We start from the raw sequence: 24,587 nt of genomic DNA, 5'->3' as shown, positions 1-24,587 counted from the left end.
AAAAGAATTAGGTAAGTTCCAGGAGGATAGGTCCATCAATGGCTATTAGTCAAAATAGTCAAGGATGCACCCCATGTTCTGGGTGTCCCTAACCACTAATTGCCAGAAGTTGGGACTGGATGACAGGGGATGGATCACTCAATAATTTCCCTGTTTTGTTTGAAGCATCTGGCATTGGCCACTGTCAGAAGACTGGATATTGAGTTAGATAGACCACTGATCTGACCAACTATGGCCATTCTTATGTTCCTAATTTAAGAGAAAGTAAAAAAATATTGTTATTTTAATCAGCAATCAATATTTCATTGTTTGAGATACTTGCTTTCTTTTGAGGCTTTAGGTACCTCCTGGTTGTGCCTAAGTCTGTGGTGTTTTGGAAATCCATGCATCTTGAAATCAGGAAGCAGAGAAGCACACAAAAAATAAAGAGGCAAAGCAAAAAATGGACTAACCTTTTTCAAAGTGTAAAGAAGATTAATTTCATATGGGGCTTTTTTGGCCGCAGCTTTTGTCTTATTTTATGCTAGCAGGTCTGACCATCTCTAAATTATAGACTCTATCTTCATCCATCACCATCACAAAGGAAAGCCCCAAAAGACCATAAATGTTGCAATGTCACTATGATGGTAAGCAATGCAGCAGAGAAAGCATTCAGAGGACTCCGCACAACACAGATCAGCAGTATCCAGGGCTACATACAACGAGTATATGAAAAACTCAGCAGTGACTGGAGCACTCATTCAGCAGCTCATCCCTATTCAGCAATTTACTTAAGCACATACTTAACTTTAAGTTGGATGGGATTTAAGTATGCAGTTGGGACACAGCTTCAACACACCAGAGTTAAACCCAGCTTTGCTGCACTGCAGGTGGCCCTGTCCATTAGTCACTCTCATGCCCAACAGCCATGACCACCCTGCAGAGACATCCAGGCCAGAAAACAAAATGTAGGTTGTGAGGATGCTGGGCCCAAAGTCTACCATTGGAGCATATTTTTCTGTTCCCATCATTCTTCTACTTGCCCTTTACTCTGTTTTCAAGGATTTGGCCCAAAAAAATAAACCACACTTGGCCATCACATCTAAGAATATGAGTTAGGAATTATTATTTATTATTATTATTTATAATCATTATTTATTATTATTATTATTATTATTTCACCTTTTGCACCGGTCAAGCCCATTTCTCCTTGCTGACCCTTTTAAAAAAATAAAAAACTATTGACAATCTTTGTCCTTTTTTATTCTGACAAACGGAAAGAATCTTCCCCTTCCAGCTGCTCCTTGCACTGAATGTAGCATGAAATCTTGTTAATCATCATAACTGAAATGTGTGATTTAACCAGCTCCAACTGAATTTAAATTATTGTCTTCTGCTGGAGAGCTACTCAAAATCAAACACTTGGCAACACTATGATATATCTAGTGTGTCTTCTCTCTTTTCTCCGTAGACCAACAGTACAGCAAATTGGCAAATATATATTCCATTATTTAAAATACACAGATGCTTCCTGTCAAAATGTTTAAACCCAACATTTGACCACTTAATTTGTTATAAACTGCTTGGGAATGACCTGCATCTTTTAAATACTTTTGGTTAACCATCCCTGTCACTTTATTAAAGAGAATTTTTTAAAATACCCACTATTTGCTAGTGCTACCAAATATATTTTTGAGCTCCTCTTTCTGGTTCAATAGACAATATTATGTATGCACATATTCCAAACACTATGCACATTTCCTTTTGCTCTCCTAAAAACACAGAAAAAATATTTTTCCCTGCCCAATTCAGACCTAAAAAATGGAGGAAATGAACAAAAGAAGACATAATATTTTCAGAGTTCTAAAAGAGCATTACAACAGTACAAACTGTCATAATTTCATCGCAAGTCACACAATTTTGGCCCCTGCCTGAACAGGTCTTAAGATGATATGAGAATTTCAGCCCTACTGGATGGGAAAATCCTCTGACAGGTTGTATTCCCCACTTCCCTGCCTCCTCGAGAGAAGCCAATCAGTGCTTCTGCAGGAACCGGGCAGAGCTGTCTCCCCACCCTTAAGAGCTGAGTTTTTTGGTAGGTGAAGTAGAGAGGGACCAGCTGACATTTCATAGAGAGGAAGGGGAAAAAAAAGAGCCCAGCAAGTTTCCTCCTCCGCCCGCCTGTTAAAAATGGGTAATCTCCCCTGGGTGCTCCTTCGCACTCCCTACAACACCAGACCTGGGAAGAGGGCACGAATAAACCCTGGAACTAATTCCCACACTCAGGCCTGCGAAGACAAAGAGAAACCCCCTGTAGCCTCCCCCCACCAGATCTGAGAAACTGGGTGAAGAACCACTGAAGCTGCAAGAGCAGAGGTGGGGTTGCGGGCCAGAAATGCTGTGAGAGTTGCAGGGGAATGTATAATTAATTGCTGGGTGACGGGCAGATGTGGGGCTATGGAGGCACAGAATTAATTAGACTTTGGTGGCATGGGGAGAAACTGGATGATCCGCACAATCATGCAGCGTTTTATAAAAATCTTTGTAATTTGATCTCATATGGGTCCCCCAGTGAGACCTTCTGCAGCAGCTTACTTTATACATTTGAGAACAGTGCCAACACTGAAATTGTCGAAGACTGGGGAGTGTTCAAAAATCAAAAGGCCAAAAACATAAGATCATCTCTTAAAACAAAATCTCATTATTTAGGAGGGGGATTGACTCGTGATTTTTGAACACTTGGGTTGGATATACTGCATTTCAAAACAGTGGAGATTAAAAATATTGTAATGAACCTACTGGCTCATTACTGAGCACTGTGTTAACCTCAAATTCAACATCCAGCAAGTAGAGGGCTCCATAATCCCTCCAGTAGAGTAAAGTGAAGCACTGCTAGAAGTCAGAGAAGACCTAGTTCAGGAGAGAACAAGAGGTTGCAGGATGACTGCATTAGCAGGCTGGAGGCAGCAGCCTAATACTGGTTGTGGAGGGAAGGTCAGATAGCTTGGAAAGGCTGTGAGCCAGGCTGGGAAGAATCCTGTCCATGGCTAGCTGTGACAGGCAGATACTTAGAAGCAGCCTGCAAACAGCTGGGCCACATGCATGGGTCTGAAGATGACAGACAAAGAAACATAATTCTGACTGTGGGATCTCCAGGCCAGTGCATAACTGACTCCTGCAGGGAGTATCCTTGGCACTGGACCTGAGGTTGCTGACCTTCATACCACTTTATAAAACTACCCTTAGGGGTTGGAGTAAGAACTGTTGTGTATTAAATTTCTCTCTTTTAATTTGGAACCATTAAAACCTAGATGCCCAGGGAAAATGCAGTATTTATTTCTGGCAGCTCTCATAATGCAATTCTTTCTTATTCATCATGCTGTATAAGTGTGTTTGGGTAGAGGTGGGCAAATAACTGATTTTTCAGTTCACTGGCGGTTAAAAAAGTCAGTTTGATCTTAATATTCTCAGAATATTCTGAAAAATTGTGTCGAATTAAACAAGTAGGTGAAAAACCAGGTTTGGGCGAACAAATTATTTTTTTTAACTAATCATTTAGTTTCCAGACCTTTTTTAATGTAAAAGCAAAGAAAGTGAAGGAGAAGATGGTGGTGCCCCCCATGTTATAATTTTTAGCACACTAGCTAGGGAACTGGGAGACTCAAGTGTAATTCTCCCCTCTGTGGAGAAGGGATTTGAATTTGGGTCTTTCACATTATAGAAACATACCTTAGCTATTGGACTATGGGAATATTCTGATGTGTGTTTTTCTCAATCTCTTGTATTCAAGCAGGTCCACTGTGTGTAAGTAATTAAAACATCTTTGGCACAGGGACATCAAGTTGGGTCTCCCACACTACAAGAGAGTGCCCTAACCCGTCCTATAGCATAATCTTGGGCAGCTCTTTCTCAGTCTCTCCCATTGAAGCTGCTCCACTTTGTATAAAATACTTGAATAGTCATTGCATCTGCAAGAGAAAATGACAATGACCCTAGCTGTCAAGGCACTCATCTAGGAGATAGATAACCAAGTTCATGTCCCTGCTCCACTGACTATTTATACACAGCAGAACAGCTTGACCAGGAGAGATTGAGAGAAACCCACTCCAGAAGGTCCCATAGCCCAGTGGCCATAGCCCAATCTACAATGTAGGAAACCAAAGTTCAAATCCTCTATCCAGCAAAAGGGGAATTGAACCCAGGTCCCCCGCATTCTGAGTGAGTGCCCTAAGCTGTGGGTTAGAAGTTGCAACATGCAAACACACAAACCTGTTTTGTGAATGGTATCTAAGTTCCATCCCACCTACCTCCCAAATTTTTATTTGGCTACTTTGTGTCAAATTTCAAATAAATGTGGGTAATCAAAACTGCATTTTCCAGTGAATAAACTATTTGTCTGAAAAAGTCACCCAGTTCTATTTGTGGGAACCCCCCAAGAGCTAGAGCCTGAAAGGCCGAATGCTTGGAGTGCCTACAGCACTTGCCTCTGAGCATATAGTATACCCAAATCACTACCAAACATCTACGGGACTGGTGTACCATAGCATTCACAGCACTTTCCTGCAGATTAGACATACTGGAGATGAGTGTCCTTTCAAATGGTACAACTGATTTTTCACTGCAAGAATGAAAATTCAGCTACATTAAAGAGGTATAAGTCTAGAACTAATTGAATAAAATAGTCAACCTGTGTAATTCACTTCCATAAGAGTTTGTTGGGACAATTACTAAGGCTGGATTGAACAAAGGAGTGGATACATACATGACTGGTTAAACAGCTGGTGGCATGCAAGCTAAGGTGATTAAACGAGTAATTATGTCTCTAGTTTCAGGGCATGAGATGAGCACCTCCCGTGGTCACTAAGGAATTTTTCTCCAGTATAATATTACACAAGTATTTAAATATGTTATTTTTTAATCTTCTTCCTTTCTCTCACTGGCCAGCGACCAAAGGCCTGATCAAGTGTGCAATCTGCTCCTCCTATGAAGGAGACTGCAACAAACCAGATGAATGAGACTACAGGTAAACTTAGGAGTGACAAGCCGGTTGGTATTTTGCAATTCCTCATGCCATTATGTCTCAGATGCTTACAATTTCTCCCTTTTGTCCTTTTTGTCCAGCAGCCTCAGGTAATCCTAGTTGTCCTCCATCACCCTGTGAAGAATTGCAAGTGAAATAATATAATAAATATAATATAAAATATTATAATAAATGTAATATGCAGTTACCATAATTTTGCAATATTAGGTCCTATGCTGATGTGTTATTTTCTGTGTAAATGCAAACATCCTAATTTAGCATCAAACAGAGGGGGTAAGATAACTTTGATGTAGTGCATAGGTTATGTGGTACAAGTATGTATTCTTCTCCATGCGAGAGATATTCGTATTCCATTCAATTAATGGGAGTTCTACACCTATAGAGAGAGCAAAATATCCATGTTGAGTACTACTGTGTAGATCTGAGAAGAGAATTTTGTCTTAAATCATTGGAAAGAACATTATTTTTATGATCATTATCACAGTAAATTTCTTAAGTGTGAAAGAAAGAAAGAACAACAACAAAAAATCCCTTTTCTAATATGAACAAGCACCTCAAGAAATGTTCATTTTCGTTTTGAGCAGCATGAAGACATGGAAAAAGGAAGAGATGGATTGATATTAGTGACAGTATATTCCCACTGTTCCTCAGAATAAGCAAACTGATTGAAGCAATTTGTCTTAAAAATTTATTTTTATTGAGACTACGTATTGTACTGTGTGTATCTACCCTTTCGCACAAGGCCTGTACATATTAAATATATAATAAATGGCTTTTTGCTTTAATTTTACATAGGGAAGACACGGTAAAAAATGAAGTAGGTATGTGCAGCAGAGGCAATGTGGCCTAGTGGCTAGCTGGGTCACCATGGGTAAGTAACTTTACTTCTCTGTGCCTTGGTTTCCCCATGTGTAAAATGGGAATAATGATGTAAAATGTTTTGAGAGCTACTAATAACAAGTGCTATATAGATATTATTATTAACAATAATAAAGGAGATAAATTACAAAATATAAACTTCAGTAAGATTCCTATTGCTTTTATAAAGGTATATCTTTATATCTTGATGGCTTTTTGTTCAATTTCTAGGGCACTTCAGCAGTTAATATACAGGAGTCTTAATCTGCCTGCTGGCTACTAACTAATATTAGGATTAGCTGCAGAGGCAGCTTAATAATGACTGTTGAGTAGCAGTTGACTTGATGAAGAGAACAAACCAGAGACAAACAGTTACTATAGATTGAATATAGAGAGTTATTGTTTATATTGAGATATGCCTTGAATTTATATGTATGGAAAAAAATTAAAACATTATTTTGGGAAAGATAATATTAGATCAACCAGCTGTATTTTTATATACTATTTGAATATCCACATATAAATCATTCTTTGTTAATTTTTTAAGATGCAGGAAAATATTTAGAAGAAGAAAATAGTGATAGAAAGTAGCAATAGATTATTCAAGAATTAAAGAGAACATCGGAAACATTTTCTAAAACAGTTTATGAATATACTTTCAGTCACTTTCCATTGTGCTTTAAATTTTTTACCTTCCAATCCCTGTGACCTGATTGAGTCCCACAAAGCTGATTTTTCTACCCAATCTAAGGATGTTTGTAAGCAGATTTGATTTTAAAACTGAAGTGACCTTATATTTATGTACATTGAAATAACGATAAACCACAAAGTAAAGGCCAAATTCTGCGCTCACTTAAACCCACTGAAACCACATTGAAGCCAGTAGAATTGCACATGGTGTGGGCACAGAATAAGCCTTGACTATGTAGAGAAATAGGTAGAGATGAGTGGTTATTAAATTATGACGGGTCTTCAATGGTATCTGTCCTTGCCATCTCCTTATTTGTCTTACGGGGATCACAGTATTTCTCATAATTCATAGAAATGCCACTTTAAATAAACCATACAAATATCACCAGAAAAGACTGATATTAAGGACTTCACAAGAGTTTACCTACAAGGAAAACCACTGAAAAAAAATCTTCAGTGAGAACTTGAGACTGCTTTGAGAGGCCACATAAAATCAAGGAAATTGTTATTCCATTACCACCTGTACAGAAGGGAATCTCATAACCCACAGAACATAGTATCTTGTGATTATGTAAAGCTTTTCATCTTGCAGGTACTTTACAAATGATGTATTGTCAGGAAAGGGATTTGGCACCTCCCAAGTGTAGTGGAGTGCCCAGCCAGCATTCACCACATTATATAACAGTGTGAGAAAGCAGAAATTTAGATCAAGGATACAGGAACAAACCCCTACTTGTGAGAATAGCTCAATGGGATTTTTTAATGTTCAGAAAGAGCAGACGGGTTCTCATAAATATTCACCTACCCTAAACTACACAGAACTTAATTTATCTGTTTCGGTGGTTGAAAGGCATGGGTCCACCCTGCTGAGATTTAAACCTGTGGCTCCAGAGAGTCTGGGTATTTAAAACCTGATGTTTAGACTAGTAAACCATCTCTGCTATCATAGTAAATACTAAACTTAGCACTCCCTTGCTGAAAAGTTACTTGCTTGTGAATAAGTCATTAAACTCTTCACACTGGACAGCTGAAGGAAGGAGTAAGTTGGTGCTCTGTAAAGGATTTAAAAGATGATTAATTTCTTGAAACAAACAGCTGGCCTATATTTTGCCAGAAGACATTAATTGGGAAACATAAGATGCCCTAGGAACCCTTAGAGCCTCACAGTGGTGAGAAACATGACTCCTGTAGACAGATGCATATCAATTCCTGAGGACCTCCTCCGTCACTTTAGAATTAATCTTAAATAGTGTGTATTCAAAGAGAGCCTTTGCAATGTAAAAAAGGAAGATGTCAAATAGCCCGGAAGTAGAGAAGTAGCTTCAAGAAACAAGTTGTGGACAAGGAAAATACTTGATATTAACAGAATTTACTTTTTGGCAAGAAAAAGAAATTGCTAAGGTGATCAAATATACACATGCAAAGGAAGGTGACAGACGAAGCATAGAGACTAAGGCTCTGAATCTGGAAAACATCTCTCCTCAGGACAGCACATAAGCATGTGCTTAAGTTCTGGTAAAGTCAATGTCCTGATTTGGGGCTTATATCCAGAAAGCATCTTATGTAATGAGTCAACTCATTGGGATATATCATGGAATGGGTTGCACTTCACTTATATCTTCAGTGCCATATATATTGATGAAATCATTTAAACATTCTGCAGTTCTCTCCACTGAGTTGAAAAATTTATACATTTGTTAAAAAACCTTGTGAGCATTCAGAAGCTTTGTAAAGAGTCAGAGTTCCGACATTCAGCAGGACAGGTTGCATTAGAAAAATATGAACTATGAGACTATAGGCAGTGATGTATCTGATCTTAGATTTTAAAGCCAAAAGGAACTTTTATAATAATGGCACCTTAGAGACTAACAAATTTATTTGAGCATAAGCTTTCGTGAGCTACAGCTCACTTCATCGGATGCATCCACTGAATCCACTAACATCCACTGTTAGTCTCTAAGGTGCCACAAGTACTCCTTTTCTTTTTGCGAAGACAGACTAACACGGCTGCTACTCTGAAACCTTTTATAATAATATAATTTGACCTCCTGCATAACATAAGCCACTGAATTCACTGAGTAATTTCTGCATCAAGCCCATATTATATATCTCATTATATATATATATATGATATCTTAACAGCTCATTTACATGTATATTTGAAGGTTTTCTGTATAGACCTAATTTCTTACCATAAATTTTACTCACTTTAAATGAAACAGAGCTTGGAAAATCTTGTATTAAGGTTTAGCAGCTTACAGTGACAGAAAACTGAACTCAAGGCCAAGTAATATTTCCTAATTACAACAGACTGCAGAACTACTGGAAAAATCTCTGGCAAGGATTTAAAGGAATGACTGACAGTACTGTCAAAGTAATTTGAACTTTTATCTGGTAGGTGTAGGAGGGAAGATTAAATGAAGTCCATATAATCTAGAGGTACTGCAATAAAAATGTAGAACTTTAGACAAGGCTGTTTGGAAATCAGAAATGACGAGGGTCATAAAAAATGTGAAAATATATTTGGATTCCAACACTGCAGACACTTGGTTCTAGACAGCAAGGTTCAGATATTCAAAGTAGCCATTAGGTTTTTACAGAAAACATTTATTTAAATCTCTTAAATAGCCTTGAAAATATCAACCCAAGTTTCTAACTTTCCACTCTATTCTCAGGTTCATCACAGGTCAGATTAAGAAACAAGAATTTAAAGTGAGGTCTTTGAGGGTAAAAGAGGAATTAACAATCTGTCTTTGAGAAGGTTAAACCTCTGAGTTTTGTAAACCATGGGACAGCTTTTGAGAAGTAATATGTATATAGCCCCCAGACTTGCAATTTCTTAAAGTTCTGCATTCTTTTTCCAAGATTGTGGATTCAGACAGGAAGAAACATATTTTTCAACTCAGGTTGATACAAAATAGGTTTAATTTTCTTAGTTTGAATAATGATACCTATCTCTTATATAGTGCTTTTCATCCGTAGATCTCATAGCACTTTACAAAGGACTGATCAAAAGATATCAAAGAGGAATACCAATGAGGAATATATAAGTAGGGGAGAAAAATTAGCACTCCTGCAATGCTTCCCTCTTACTTTATTTATCTAATAACTTGAAAATATGAGCGCTCTGTCCCTTTAAGCGGCTTTACTGAGTTTTCGCATATATGGCTATTCATGGAAGTTTATGAAAAGTACCATTAGACAATCAAAGAGACTTTCACAGTTCCTTTGAAAGAGTAACTACCAAGTTTGATTTTTGGTCTCTTTCATAAATGGAAAGCCAAACTATCAAAAAATAAAGATTATGGTCCGAGCAAACAATAAATACACTCTGACATACACACCCTTGTCATAAATATAAAGGGAAGGGTAAACCCCTTTGAAATCCCTCCTGGCCAGGGGAAAGCTCCTCTCAACTGTAAAGGGTTAAGAAGCTAAAGGTAACCTCACTGGCACCTGACCAAAATGACCAATGAGGAGACAAGATACTTTCAAAAGCTGGGAGGAGGGAGAGAAACAAAGGGTCTGTGTGTCTGTCTATAGTCTGTCTTTGTCGGGGATAGACCAGGAATGGAGTCTTAGAACTTTTAGTAAGTAATCTAGCTAGGTACGTGTTAGATTATGATTTCTTTAAATGGCTGAGAAAAGAACTGTGCTGAATAGAATAACTATTTCGTCTGTGTAACTTTTTTGTAAGGTTTTGCCTAGAGGGGTTCTCTATGTTTTTGAATCTAATTACCCTGTAAGGTATCTACCATCCTGATTTTACAGGGGGGATTTCTTTATTTCTATTTACTTCTATTTTATTAAAAGTCTTCTTGTAAGAAAACTGAATGCTTTTTCATTGTTCTCAGATCCAAGGGTTTGGGTCTGTGGTCACCTATGCAAATTGGTGAGGCTTTTTATCCAACATTTCCCAGGAAAGGGGGGGTGCAAGTGTTGGGAGGATTGTTCATTGTTCTTAAGATCCAAGGGTCTGGGTCTGTAGTCACCTAGGCAAATTGGTGAGGCTTTTTACCAAACCTTGTCCAGGAAGTGGGGTGCAAGGTTTTGGGAAGTATTTTGGGGGGAAAGACGCATCCAAACAGCTCTTCCCCAGTAACCAGTATTAGTTTAGTGGTGGTAGCGGCCAATCCAAGGACAACGGGTAGAATATTTTGTACCTTGGGGAAGTTTTGACCTAAGCTGGTAAAGATAAGCTTAGGAGGTTTTTCATGCAGGTCCCCACATCTGTACCCTAGAGTTCAGAGTGGGGGAGGAACCTTGACAACCCTCTTTTTCATGTGGACACAAGAATGGCCGATTCAATGAGCACTAGATGTCTGTGTATACAATTAACCAGTTTATGGTATATGTGTGTGTGCGTGCATGTTTTTCACATGGGGACTTCGAAAATTTGGTTCTGAATCTCTACAGCTACAATTATTTGGATGACAAAGAATAGATCTCTACCTGTGGATTATAAGAATCACAATTTAGAATGCTTTTTATAAAGAATAATTGGGACTATATTGTAGAAGCTGCTTTTATAGTATAATGCAGGTTAATATCTATAGAATCATAGTTCTTGAAAGGACCTCGAGAAGTCATCTAGTCCAGTCCCCTGCACTCATGGCAGGACTAAATATTATCCAAACCATCCCTGACAGGTGTTTGTCTAACCTGCTCTTAAAAATCTCCAATGATGGAGATTCCACAACCTCCCTAGGTGATTTATTCCAGTGCTTAACCACCCTCACAGTCAGGAAGCTTTTCCTAATGTCCAACCTAAACCTCCCTTGCTGCAATTTAAGCCCATTGCTTCTTGTTCTATCCTCAGAGGTTAAGAAGAACAATTTCTTTTCCCTTCTTGTAACAACCTTTTATGTACTTGAAAACTGTTATGTCCCCTCTCACTCTTCTCTTTTCCAGACTAAACAAACCCACTTTCTTCAATCTTCCGTCATAGGTCATGTCTTCTAAACATTTAATCATTTTTGTTGCTCTTCTCTGCACTTTCTCCAATTTGTCCACATCTTTCCTGAAATGTGGCACCCAGAACTGGATACAATACTCCGGTTGAGACCTAATCAGCTCAAATAGTGTGGAAGAATTACTTCTCATGTCTTGCTTACTTCATTCCTGCTAATACATCCCAGAATGATGTTCACTTTTTTTGCAACAGTGTTATACTGTTGACTCATATTTAGCTTGTGGTCCACTATGACCCCTGATGCCTTTCCACAGTACTCCTTCCTAGGCAGTCATTTCCCATTTTGTATGTGTGCAACTGAATGTTCCTTCCTAAGTGTAGTACTTTGCATTTGTCCTCATTGAATTTCATCCTATTTATTTCAGACCATTTCTCTAGTTTGTCCAAATCACTTTGAATTATAATCCTAACATCCAAAGCACTTGCAACCCCTCCCAGTTTGGTATCGTCCACAAACTTTATAAGTGTACTCTCTCTGCCATTATCACTGATGAAGATATTGAACAGACCCAGACCCAGAACTGATCCCTGCGAGACCCCACTCATTATGCCCTTCCAGTATGACTCTGAACCACTCTCTGGGAACGGTTTTCCAACAGTTTTGCAACCATCTTATATTAGCACCATCTAGGTTGCATTTCCCTACTTTGTTTATGAGATGGTCATGCGGGACAGTTTCAAAAACTTTACTAAAGTCAAGATATACCACATTTACTGCTTCCCCCAACCCACAAGGCTTGTTACCCTGTCAAAGAAAGTTATCAGGTTGGTTTGACACAATTTGTTCTTGACAATTCCATGCTGTTACTTATCACCTTATTATCTTCTAGATGTTTGCAAATTGATTGCTTAATTATTTGCTCCATTATCTTTCCGGGTACAGAATTTAAGCTGACTAATCTGTAATTTCCAAGTTGTCCTTATTTCCCTTTTTATAGATGGGCACTATAATTGCCCTTTCTTTCTGGAATCTCTCCTGTCTTCCATGACTTTTCAAAGATAATCACTAATGGCTCAGATATCTCCTCAGTCAGCTCCTTGAGTATTCTAAGATGCATTTCACCAGACCCCGTGACTTGAAGACATCTAACAAGTCTAAGTAATTTTTAACTTGTTCTTTCCCTATTTTAGCCTCTGATCCTACCTCATTTTCACTGCCATTCACTACGTTAGACGTCCAATCACCACCAATCTTCTTGATGAACACCAAAACAAAGAAGTCATTAAGCATGTCTGTCATTTCCACATTTTCTTATTGTTTCCCAGCCCCCTCCCACATTGAGTAACGGGCCTACTCTGTCCTTAGTCTTCCTCTTGCTTCTAATGTATTTGTAGAATGTTTTCTTGTTACCCTTTATGTCTCTAGCTAGTTTGATCTCGTTTTGTGCCTTGGCCTTCTAATTTTGTCCCTAAGTACTTATGTTATTTGTTTATATTCATCCTTTGTAATTTGACCTAGTTTCCATTTTTTGTAGGACTCTTTTTTGATTTTTAGATCACTGAAGATCTCCAGGTTAAGCCAGGGTAGTCTCTTGCCATACTTCCTGTCTTTCCTATGCAGTGGGATAGTTTGCTCTTGTGCCCTTAATGATGTCTCTTTGAAAAACTGCCAACTGTCTTCAATTGTTTTTCCGCTTAGACTTGCTTCCCATGAAATCTTACCTACCTATATCCTAAATCAAAATACTGCACTGCCATCTTTACTGTCAGAGTTTTCCACATAAATAACATCTAAAGGGACAGATTTTGGATTGAGCTTCTGACCTGCTTGTGCCAGTAGGGTGGTAGAATCCAGTCCAGTTGGCAAATCTCTCTCTCTTGCACATGGATAGACACACACACACACACACATTTAACTTCCATACCTGGTTATAATGCCTGTATTGGAATGGGAGGAAGGAGATATTTTTCAAATAGGGACACTTTATGTTACATATTCCTACATTAAAACTATGGTACACTTTTAAAGGTTTCACACGTTAAATTTGGTTCTATAGTAAATTATTGGTTCTAAAGTCATTATCATTCCTTCTGGATAAATAAAAGTCCTGTAAAAGAGTGCATCATTTAAGCAACATAAAGTCCCCCAATTCTGGGAACCAGCAGGTTATTTCACCAAGGATCAGTGTGACAGAGGTTGAAAGAGATAACATTTGTATCAGGCTTAATTGAAGTCTGCTCTGTTAGGTGTAGAATCTTTTTTAGTTTGTTACTGGAATGTCTCTTTGAAAAACTGCCTTCCACAAAATTAAACTGAAAAAAAATAACAACCAGTTATCAAGCAGAAGTAGTTACTGATGGGACTGGACAAACAACTCAATTATTGAATCTTAATTTGAAGGGTAGCAAGGTTTTGTTTTCATTGACGGAGACAAGAACCATGGCTTAGATGGACTAATTTTCAATTTTTATCAGTAATAATTATACTTTACACTTTTACTGATGCCTTTTAACCAAGTAGTGTAACTGCTTCATAGAAGACGATACCATGTTTAGATACAGGGGTGGTGGGTGCTCTAGAAAAAAAATGTATTACTGAGACCTGTAAAACTTAGAAGAATAAAATATACCGGGCTAAGTTTTTCCCGTGCAACTGTCCCTTCCCCTGAACTGTGTCTCCAATGAGATTTGCACATGTTGGAAATCAGAACAGAACATGCTCTGTTAGATCCTTGGAAGTAGGAAACTGGGAAATTTATAGCTAAAATAATGTATATATCTCAAACCTGCGCTGTCCATATACTGCAAAAGAAATAACATGTTGTTTTGATGGCTGTGAGAAATACTCATTTAAATAACAAAGGGAAAATATACTGGGTCACATCCTTGAGTCTCCCTGAGATACATTTGGTGCAAGCATGGCACTATGGCAACTATGGGAACTGAGGCCAGTTCAGCCCCTGGCACAAATCAAAGCAACCCAGGGTATTTGGGCTGGAGGCAGGAGTAGGTGGTGTACAGCAGCTTTGTGGGCTTTATATCACATGGAGATTTGTGTGTGAGAAGCTGAATTCCATTCAATTTTGAGAAGGGCTCTCTCTTGCTAAAATAGAATTATTTGGTTATGTGCTATTTAAAATAGAATAATAGAATCATAGAATATCAGGGTTGGAAGGGACCCCAGAAGGTCATCTAGTCCAACCCCCTGCTCAAAGCAGGACCAATTCCCAGTTAAATCATCCCAGCCAGGGCTTTGTCAAGCCTGACCTTAAAAACCTCTAAGGAAGGAGATTCTACCACCTCCCTAGGTAACGCATTCCAGTGTTTCACCACCCTCTTAGTGAAAAAGTTTTTCCTAATATCCAATCTAAACCTCCCCCACTGAAACTTGAGACCATTACTCCTCGTTCTGTCATCTGCTACCATTGAGAACAGTCTAGAGCCATCCTCTTTGGAACCCCCTTTCAGGTAGTTGAAAGCAGCTATCAAATCCCCCCTCATTCTTCTCTTCTGCAGGCTAAACAATCCCAGCTCCCTCAGCCTCTCCTCATAACTCATGTGTTCCAGTCCCCTAATCATTTTTGTTGCCCTTCGCTGGACTCTCTCCAATTTATCCACATCCTTCTTGAAGTGTGGGGCCCAAAACTGGACACAGTACTCCAGATGAGGCCTCACCAATGTCGAATAGAGGGGAACGATCACGTCCCTCGATCTGCTCGCTATGCCCCTACTTATACATCCCAAAATGCCATTGGCCTTCTTGGCAACAAGGGCACACTGCTGACTCATATCCAGCTTCTCGTCCACTGTCACCCCTAGGTCCTTTTCCGCAGAACTGCTGCCTAGCCATTCGGTCCCTAGTCTGTAGCTGTGCATTGGGTTCTTCCGTCCTAAGTGCAGGACCCTGCACTTATCCTTATTGAACCTCATCAGATTCCTTTTGGCCCAATCTTCCAATTGGTCTAGGTCCTTCTGTATCCTATCCCTCCCCTCCAGCGTATCTACCACTCCTCCCAGTTTAGTATCATCCGCAAATTTGCTGAGAGTGCAATCCACACCATCCTCCAGATCATTTATGAAGATATTGAATAAAACCGGCCCCAGGACCGACCCTTGGGGCACTCCACTTGATACCGGCTGCCAACTAGACATGGAGCCATTGATCACTACCCGTTGAGCCCGACAATCTAGCCAGCTTTCTACCCACCTTATAGTGCATTCATCCAGCCCATACTTCCTTAACTTGCTGACAAGAATACTATGGGAGACCGTGTCAAAAGCTTTGCTAAAGTCAAGAAACAATACATCCACTGCTTTCCCTTCATCCACAGAACCAGTAATCTCATCATAAAAGGCGATTAGATTAGTCAGGCATGACCTTCCCTTGGTGAATCCATGCTGGCTGTTCCTGATCACTTTCCTCTCATGCAAGTGCTTCAGGATTGATTCTTTGAGGACCTGCTCCATGAATAGAGACTATGCAGATCCTTGCTGCTCCCCCACCTCCCCGCCAGAGTCCCATGACTGTGGCACTGCTCCCCCCCATCCCAACACCCCCGGCCCCAGAGCACATTCTCTTTTGTGTAACACTTTCTCAAGTGTTTTAAGAGCCTTCAAGATATTATACACTGAAGATATTATTGTTAGGCAACATGAAAGAGGAAAGCTTTTGAAATCTTCATAACATGAATCTATAGAAAACCCTATGATCCTGCCCAAGGACTTGAAAGCACATTCCTGTCATCTGCAAGAAGATAGCAGCGCAAATCACTTTTAAACCATCATGCAAAACAGGGATTAGGGAATAATTCAGTATTAGAATTCTACTGTTTTCGTTTGGGTTAGTGGATAGGATCGAAGACTTTCAGATCAAGAGCCAATGTGAAATTCAAAAGAGTGGATCATCAAGAGATTCCAGATGAGTCTCAATAAAAACCTGTAAAAGGGGTTGGCTCTTGATCACATCAAGAAGGCCAACCTCAAGAAGCTTCCAACTTTAGGAATGTCCAAATGGGGCATGGGCAAACAAGATTCTGCTTTGTGTAAAATCATCCAGGCCTAGAGAGCCAGAAGGAAAATATTGAAATGATAAATACTTATGTCTCTGTAAATACAAAGCAATAGAGATATTTTTCTGAATAAAGGAGAAATGCAGAAGGATTTCAAACAAATCCAACTGTTCAATTTTAGAGTAACTACTATAAAAATCAGATAGTTCAGGAAAAAAGAAAAATGTAAGGAACAATTTGGCTACACCAATACACAGTGTTGCCATGACATTCTTGATACCTCTGACAGTTCCACGTGTTAATGTGTATGAAAGATGCTACTTGTGAACTAGATATGACAGAAGATCTTTGTTATGTGATAATTTTCCATTGTGGTACCAATTGTTCTGGACATAAAGATGTAGTGATGGATTCATGGAAGCCGTTTGATATAACTTCTGAGAAAATAATAGCTCTCAGGAGTAATGGAACTCCAACTATGATTGAAAAGAAAAATGACACAGTTACCTTGCTAAAATAAAAACATAACTGATATCAGAAAAGGGTTCGTCCCATGGTGATATATCTATCTTTTCATGCTGCTTTTCCATAAATCAGCTTTCTGTGAAGAATATTAGGTTACTGAAAGTGACATTATTATTATTATTATACCTAGCTCCTATATTGTGTTTTTCATCCATATATATCTAAGTGCTTTACAAAAGAGGTCAGTAACATTATCCTCATTTTACAGGTGAGGCACAGACAGGTTATATGACTTGCTCAATCCACAAGTCTACACTGCCTCTCTCCATAGGTCACACTGGAAAGTGAGCAATGAGTATAGTTAATATATTATTTTGGGTGGAGAGGTTGCTGGAAATAGCAGCTTCTGAGCATGAGACTTGCTCTTGCCCCTTCAAAGGCATATAATAAGGGGATGCATCGTCAAAGCAGACTCATGAGTGTGCTGAGGAAAGGTTATATGGCTTTCACTCATCCAATTATTTTGAGTAATTTCTCCAAGTATAATTCAATTTTCCCTTTCTTAAGAGGAGCTAGGACCTGTGACTGAAGGCAGCAGGCAGTTATGTAATTCAAAAGAGTGGATCAAGTGCAACTTCCCCTTTTTCTCCTCAACTTTGAAAATAAAGAATCACTTCCATAACATGCTCAACTCCTACTACTTACTTTTCTGAGGAGTTAAGAGTCTCAAGGCTGGATCAGCACATGGGCTCCTGGTCACATTTCTTTGCCCTATACACTAAGACATCAGGCTAGATTGATTAATCATTATTTCAATAAAGTCTTAGGAATGACCGCAATTTAAAGCCATTGTATCAAAAATATAACACTCATTCAATGCACATGCTGAAGTCAGATGGCTGTCCAAGGATGCATTTCTTGAGGATGGCATCATTTGGCTCCTATATAATCATGTTTTAAAAAAGCATTTAAATGAGGTAAATCTGAAATTGCAAGGGAGCATGATTTGCATTCTGACCCCAAAGCCTTTTCCTGCAGGCTCCCTCTGTTCCATTAGAATGCACAGAATGGCAAACATCCAGTTTTCCCACACATCTAGAACACCATTCTGCAAAATCCTGATGGGGTCTCTTATCAGCGAATCTTCCTTGAGGTACTGTACTCCATGATAGGATGAGTGCCACCATTCTGTGTAGCAGCTCAGAGACCAAACCATTCATCATTTGCACTGGTGTCAAGCAGGGCTGTGTCACTGCTCCAACACTCTTCTCCATTTACCTTGCCGTGCTCCTGTTTCTCATCTATGACCACCTTCCTGATGGAATAGGGATTGAGTATCATATGGGTGGTCAACTCCTCAGTCTCTAACATCTCCAAACAAAATCTAAGATCATGAGAATTGGCATAACTGATCTTCAGTATGCAGATGATTGGGTCATTCTCCCACACATAGAGGCTGACCTGCAAAGTACCCTAAATTTTTTGCAGATGCCTATCACAGCCTGGGTCTCTCTCTCAACATTGGGAAAACCAAGGTATTCTACCAACCCTCACCTGCACAAACTACACTTTTAACGTCACAAATCACCATCAGTGGAGAACCCCTGGTAAATGTGGAGCATTTTTCATACCTTGGCAGCCACCTCTCCAAAACAGCCAGTATTGATTCAGAAATCAAATACAGGATGTGCTGGCACAGCACATCCTCTGGAAGAGTATTCAAACACGTCTTCAATGACAGGGATCTGCAAACAGGTACCAACATCTTGGTTTACAATGCGGTTGTCATCCCCATCCTTCTCTATAGGTGTGAGACCTGGGTAACCTACAGATGACATCTCAAGCAGCTCGAGTGGTTCCAGCAGCACTGCCTAAGGAGGATTCTCAGGATCAGCTGGGAAGTCTGACGTACTAACATCAGCGTTCTCTCTGCAGCCATCAGCAGGTCATGAAACACCAACTCTGCTGGGCTGTCCACTGTGTACGTAGGGCTGAAATTCGCCTCCCAAAGCAAGTACTCTTCTCTCAGTTAAGTCAGGGAAGAAGGGCTCACAGAGGGCAGTGGAACTGCTTCAAAGACATACTGAAAGTAGACCTTAAAAGGGGAGGCATCAACCAACAAATTGGGAGGACCTGGAATGAAACAGAACACAGCGGCACCTCACTATACACGAAGCCACAGCTCACTTTGAGGAGAACGGACATGACAGAGAAATGACAAAAGAAGACAGAGAAATGACAAAAGAAGAAAGAAAGGGAACAACACTCCAGCCAACAACTATGTCTCCTCCAAGATTACATCTGTCACTTCTGTGGGAAAATCTGCAGGGCACGAATTGAGCTCCTCAGCCACTTAAAAACCAACCAATGAAGCCCCTTGGCAGACATCATCCTCGCATCGAGGTATAGCCGAAGAAGATGACTTTAAAAATGAGAAACAGGTCCATGTTTTCAAGTAATCAAAGAGAATGTTACTTCCTAGGGGGAAAACTTTTTGCCATGATGAAAGTGAATGAATGGAAGAGAGGCATTCAAAGGTATAAGTTCCTCCAGAACTCCCCATGGAGTTTGTGGAGATAAAAAGCTAAGAAGACAGTAAAGACAACTGAAAGTCAAATAGGCAGAAGTTATTTAAAAATAATGGATTAGAGAATAAAGTCTGGGAGAAGAGTATTATATCATAACAGCACAACTGAGGTGAGATGTAAAGCTGAAGGCCAATTGCCCGTTACCACAAAACAAAGGTAATTATGAAATGCATGCCCCATAGGGCTTACTGAGATTATGCTATTATAGAAAGAGACAAGGACATAAAAATTCATATCAAAGGGTTAGATTGTGCCTAGCCTTGCACAGCTGCACAGAAAAAGTGGGAGTTGGGATTGTGGAGGAGGAAGAGGAGGGCACAAAGAAACTTTCCTCATAAATGTGCTCCTGAACAGAGACCTGGCATAATTGCAGTCCTTTTATTGTAGGCTCAAAAGGGCTGGGGCACTTTAGCACTGACAGCAGCCCTAGAAACATCATACAGGGTGGGGAAGGGCAATTGCAAAAGCATAAGCCCAGCCAATAGAGCTGGATCAGAGTGAGAGAAAGTTCCCACTGCAACCTATTAAAAGGCGTAGCCGATGTTACCTTTGCATACGCTTATGGAGACCTCATGCCTGCCTCATCATATTCTCTTCATCCCCAAGGTGGGAAATGGGATAAAAACACAATCTAGTCCATTGCTCGCATTCTGGAACTAAAATGTCACCTTAAATTCATGGTGAAAATACAAAATAAATGTAGCAATGACATTTCAATACCATGAAACTTCTCTCAGGCATGATTTGTAAAGTTAACAGTGGAGCATTATTCTGATATCTAAGTTTAAGATGTTATTCTTGTGCGGGTGCTATTCTATAACTGCATGGCTAGAATCACTATATGTCAATCTGGTGGCTTAAGTTTACAGTGCCACTATCTAGTAAGGTTTCCTCTATGCTGTAAGTGGTCAGAAAAGTAACTTTACCTTTCTAACTCATTTATGGATATGCCATTGCTTTTCCTCCTCTTTCACAAATAAAACAAGTGTAACTGAGCTATAATATAACCCTGGAAGGACCGCACTGCTATGTTTGTCACCAATCCTGACCTCTCAGAAATTGCCTCATATATGAAATAAATCATTTATCACAAAATGGAATGAATCCCTTTAGTATGTCACAGTTTCATAAAACCGTCCTAGCCTATACCATGCAGGATTGTCTTGTGATTAAGGCACTGGAGTAGGATTTGGGAAACCTGGAATGTATTCCTGACTCTACCATAAACTTTCAGTGTGACCTTAGGAAAACCAATTAATCTTGCTGACTTAGTTTCTGTAAAAACAGAAATAACACTTCCCTACTGTACATGAATGATGTGAGGACACAATTTATTAAAGCAATTGAGGTGCTCATTTACTACAGTGATGAGTACCATAAAAAAGAATATAAATAAACTAAAAGTAGAACTCAACAGCAGAAATATTCCTACTTCTGACTATATATCTAAACATCTAAACCCAGTCAGGACCAGTCTTTACATTTCCTTTCACATTACTTTTCTATACCAACATCCCTGTATAATACTTTGGAAGGACCTATAGCTCACAAGCCCCTTTGGCCAAAAAAGAACTAGTATGACTGGTTCACAGGTCAGAAGCAATTTGATAAACAGTGGTTAAAGGAACACAGCAAAGGCAGCTTCCATCTTTTGAATGAGTGTTTTTCACTTCTGCTACTTCAGATATTTTTCAAACTTGCTCCTTTGTGAATATCAGTGAAGCGCTCACCTGAGCTGGGTTTGTCTGTTTTGGAACTGCGTACAGTATTGAATTATATAAATAATTGAGGGAACTGAAGGACAGACAGATTATAGTTATATAAATAAGGAAAGTACTAAAAGTGTGTCCTGATTGTTTTCCAAAAATTACACAAACTTTTCAGGTGTTATTTTTGTAGTAAAGTTGGGGATGAGAATGTGGGAACATAAGAGAAAATGCTTTTAAATACATTATAAAACATTTTTTTCTAAATTATATTGTGGTTCTTTCACTTTTACACTTCATCTGCATTTTCAGCCATCATCAGACTGCTGAAAATGTCCTTTCAGTCTCATAGCACACTGAATGGATCAATATAATTTACACTAAGTATGTTACATTGCTGACACAGCAGCAACAGAAAATTTTAGATTAATTTTCACAGGACTAGAAGTGAAAAAGTGAATTTTCAGTATAGTCAGTCTGTCTACCCATCTAAGAAATATTTCACAGTAATCACGTCTCTCCACACCATATTGCTTCCCCCTTAGAAAAACATTATTTTCTGCTAATTGTACTATAAAGATACATGAGAATCTTCAGCACAAATTTGCGACACAATGTAACTACACCAAAGAGAAGCTGCTAAAAGCCACAAAGGCATGACATCTACCATGACTGAATAAATTAAACAAATCATGTATTGTTACCATGTCTTTTAAAAACAACCAGACCGAAAAAAACCCAACCAACCAACCACTGCCAGACGCTTCAGCACTACCACAGGTACCAAGTATATTTTCCAATATACTTCTAAAGGCAGAGAAGTCCTGCAATGCTAGAAACTCTACCAACAGTCTCCACTTACCATTGCTTTGATTTTCTGTTTACTGTAATTAACTGATAACATTTGTTCACTTTCAAAATATTGGTAGAATTACAATATTTCCTGAGGCAGAGGAAATGAGATTTCCAAGGCCAACTGCTGGCTACTTAAGATAACTAGACTGGTGGCACTGACATACATACTAAATTACGTGAGACTAGAAGTGTACAGAATTAAACAGACAGAATACAAGTAGTCCATGAACACTCTCACCCACTGCTTCATGGGGAATATGGACAAGAGAGACTTTTAAAAGGTGTCATGTAGAACAATGAAGCCCCATATAATTTTAAAAATATAAACCATACACAAAGACTACTTTTCAAGAAACAATTATTGCTAAAGGTATACTTGCAAGGAGTAGCATGTCAATGCTTTGTGGCAGGGAATGCCTTTTTGTTCTGTTTGTACAGCACCTAGCACAATGGTGCCTTGGTCTATGACCGGGACTCCTAAATGCTATGATAACACCAATAAACAATCACAACCATTTCCCAGACAAACCTTGAACTCAATGATGAGAACGAGACCTTGATGTGAAGCATCATGCGACTCCAGAGAGGGTTTTTAAGAAAGATTTTCAATGCCAAAGTATGTGTGAAATAGAGACTCTTTGAAAACCATAATCTTGGGAGTTTTGGTAGAAAGAAAGCAGAGAAGAGTAGTTTTAAGAGGACAGATCATTCAGAGTTTAAGATGCTAGCCTGGGACTCAGGAGACCAAGGGTTCAGTTCCCTGCTCTGCCTCAGACTTCTGCTGTGACCTTGGACAGGTCACAGTCTCTCTAGGTATATGCTGTAATAAAACACTGCAGCTAGCCCGTGTCACTTGACTCAGGCTCATGGGGCTCAGGCTGTGTGGCTAAAAAATTGTATTGTAAATGTTTGGGCTCAGGCTTGGGTCCCAGAGTCCAGGCTCCAGCACAAGCCTGAATGTTTACATTGCAATTTTATAGCCCTGCAGCCTGAGCCCAAGTCAGCTGACACGGGCCATCTGTGGGTGTTCTATTACAATGTAGACATACCCCCTGTGTCTCAATTCCCTAGCTTAAAAAATGGAGATAACTCTACTTCCCTATCTGAGGTGCTCAGTTACTATGGTGTTTGGGCTACCTGAGTAACAGATTAATCGTTGATATGGGGGTGTGTGAATCTACAGTGTGGGGGGCAACAGAAGTAAACATGCAGAACTACTATATATAGAAAGATAGACAAGCTTGAATGCTTCAGATCAAGGGTAAGATTAATTCCTGAAAAAAGAAAAGGAGTACTTGTGGCACCTTAGTGACTAACCAATTTATTTGAGCATAAATATTTGTTGCATCCAATGAAGTGAGCTGTAGCTCACGAAAGCTTATGCTCAAATAAATTGGTTAGTCTCTAAGGTGCCACAAGTACTCCTTTTCTTTTTGCGAATACAGACTAATACATGGCTAATACAGAATACATGGCTGCTATTCTGAAACCTGCCATTAATTCCTGAGAGTGTGATGTTAGCTTTGAAACAATCTGGTTTCCCCAATAAGAGACAAGTATATTGAACAAATTAAAGCCATGGGTGTCAAAGTGGTATTAAGAGAAAACACAGAGCCTAGTTCTGCATCATTGAGTAGCATTTACGCCTGCAAGTAGTCCCAGTGAAGACTGCAGAATTGGTACCACTGAAAACAATTCAGAATGAGAAACCAGATGAAACCTCTTTGTTCTCTCCTTCAACCTACGTATCAAGAAAAATCAAGAAATGTGTAGGATCTTCTATAAGAGGGAAAAAAAAGAGGGGGTTGCCAGAAAATTAAACCAATGTAAAGCTTTTTGATCATTAGATGGATTTCACTAGCTGTCTGATATGTTCTGTAAGGATGTCTTTCAGTGTTCCAGTGACCCAGGAGGTGACACTAGAATGTCAACACTGTCCCTAGCAGCTGTATAATCTGAAACTATGACCTGAGCAGGACATGTGAAAACACAAATCATTAAATGATGGTGTTTCCACTTTACAATTCTTAACAGATTTTAAACATATATTGTCATTCTGTGGTTCTGATTGGATAAAGTGATAATTATTGCCATGAGTCAAATATGATAGGTCAGTTTCTCCTGCAAAAATTGTCATCATAGCACATTTCTACCACAAACGCATTTGTGTTTCATCTTCAAAGGGTTTTGCAAACATTAACAACCTAACTCTCACAATGGCCCTGAGATCTATAGAATATAGATACCAGGACATTTTTATTTCTGAAGCCTGAAAAAATATGTTAGAATTAAGTAATATGTGCAAATACACCCAAATACACACACTATGATCCTGCAATCCTTTAGGCAGATGTAATATTAATTGAAATTAAAAGGAGTTTTGTCTAAGGACTGCAGGGTTGAGCCAATGCAGGATTAGGCTGACAGCATATATAAATACAGAACTCAGTTCCCTCTCCACTCTCCCTCAAAACTCCTTCAAGT

The 24,587-nt window shown here is 39.2% G+C and overlaps 1 protein-coding gene across 1 annotated transcript in view; it reads right to left on the bottom strand.

The window, feature by feature from the left end:
• The window catches only part of COL19A1 (collagen type XIX alpha 1 chain), a 320,803-nt gene that overhangs the window by 93,170 nt on the left and 203,046 nt on the right, over window positions 1–24,587 (bottom strand). The window contains exon 18 of the mRNA XM_084624334.1: window positions 5,072–5,134. Within this exon, the coding sequence (XP_084480460.1) occupies window positions 5,072–5,134 (63 nt within the window). The remainder of the gene's footprint in view (window positions 1–5,071; window positions 5,135–24,587) is intronic.

Source organism: Lepidochelys olivacea (genome assembly GCF_965140295.1).
Source record: "Lepidochelys olivacea isolate rLepOli2 genome assembly, chromosome: 3".
In the NCBI taxonomy this organism is placed as follows: domain Eukaryota; kingdom Metazoa; phylum Chordata; order Testudines; family Cheloniidae; genus Lepidochelys; species Lepidochelys olivacea.
The sequence above is the reverse complement of the archived record's forward strand: the minus strand, read 5'-3'. Positions and strand labels throughout refer to the sequence as shown.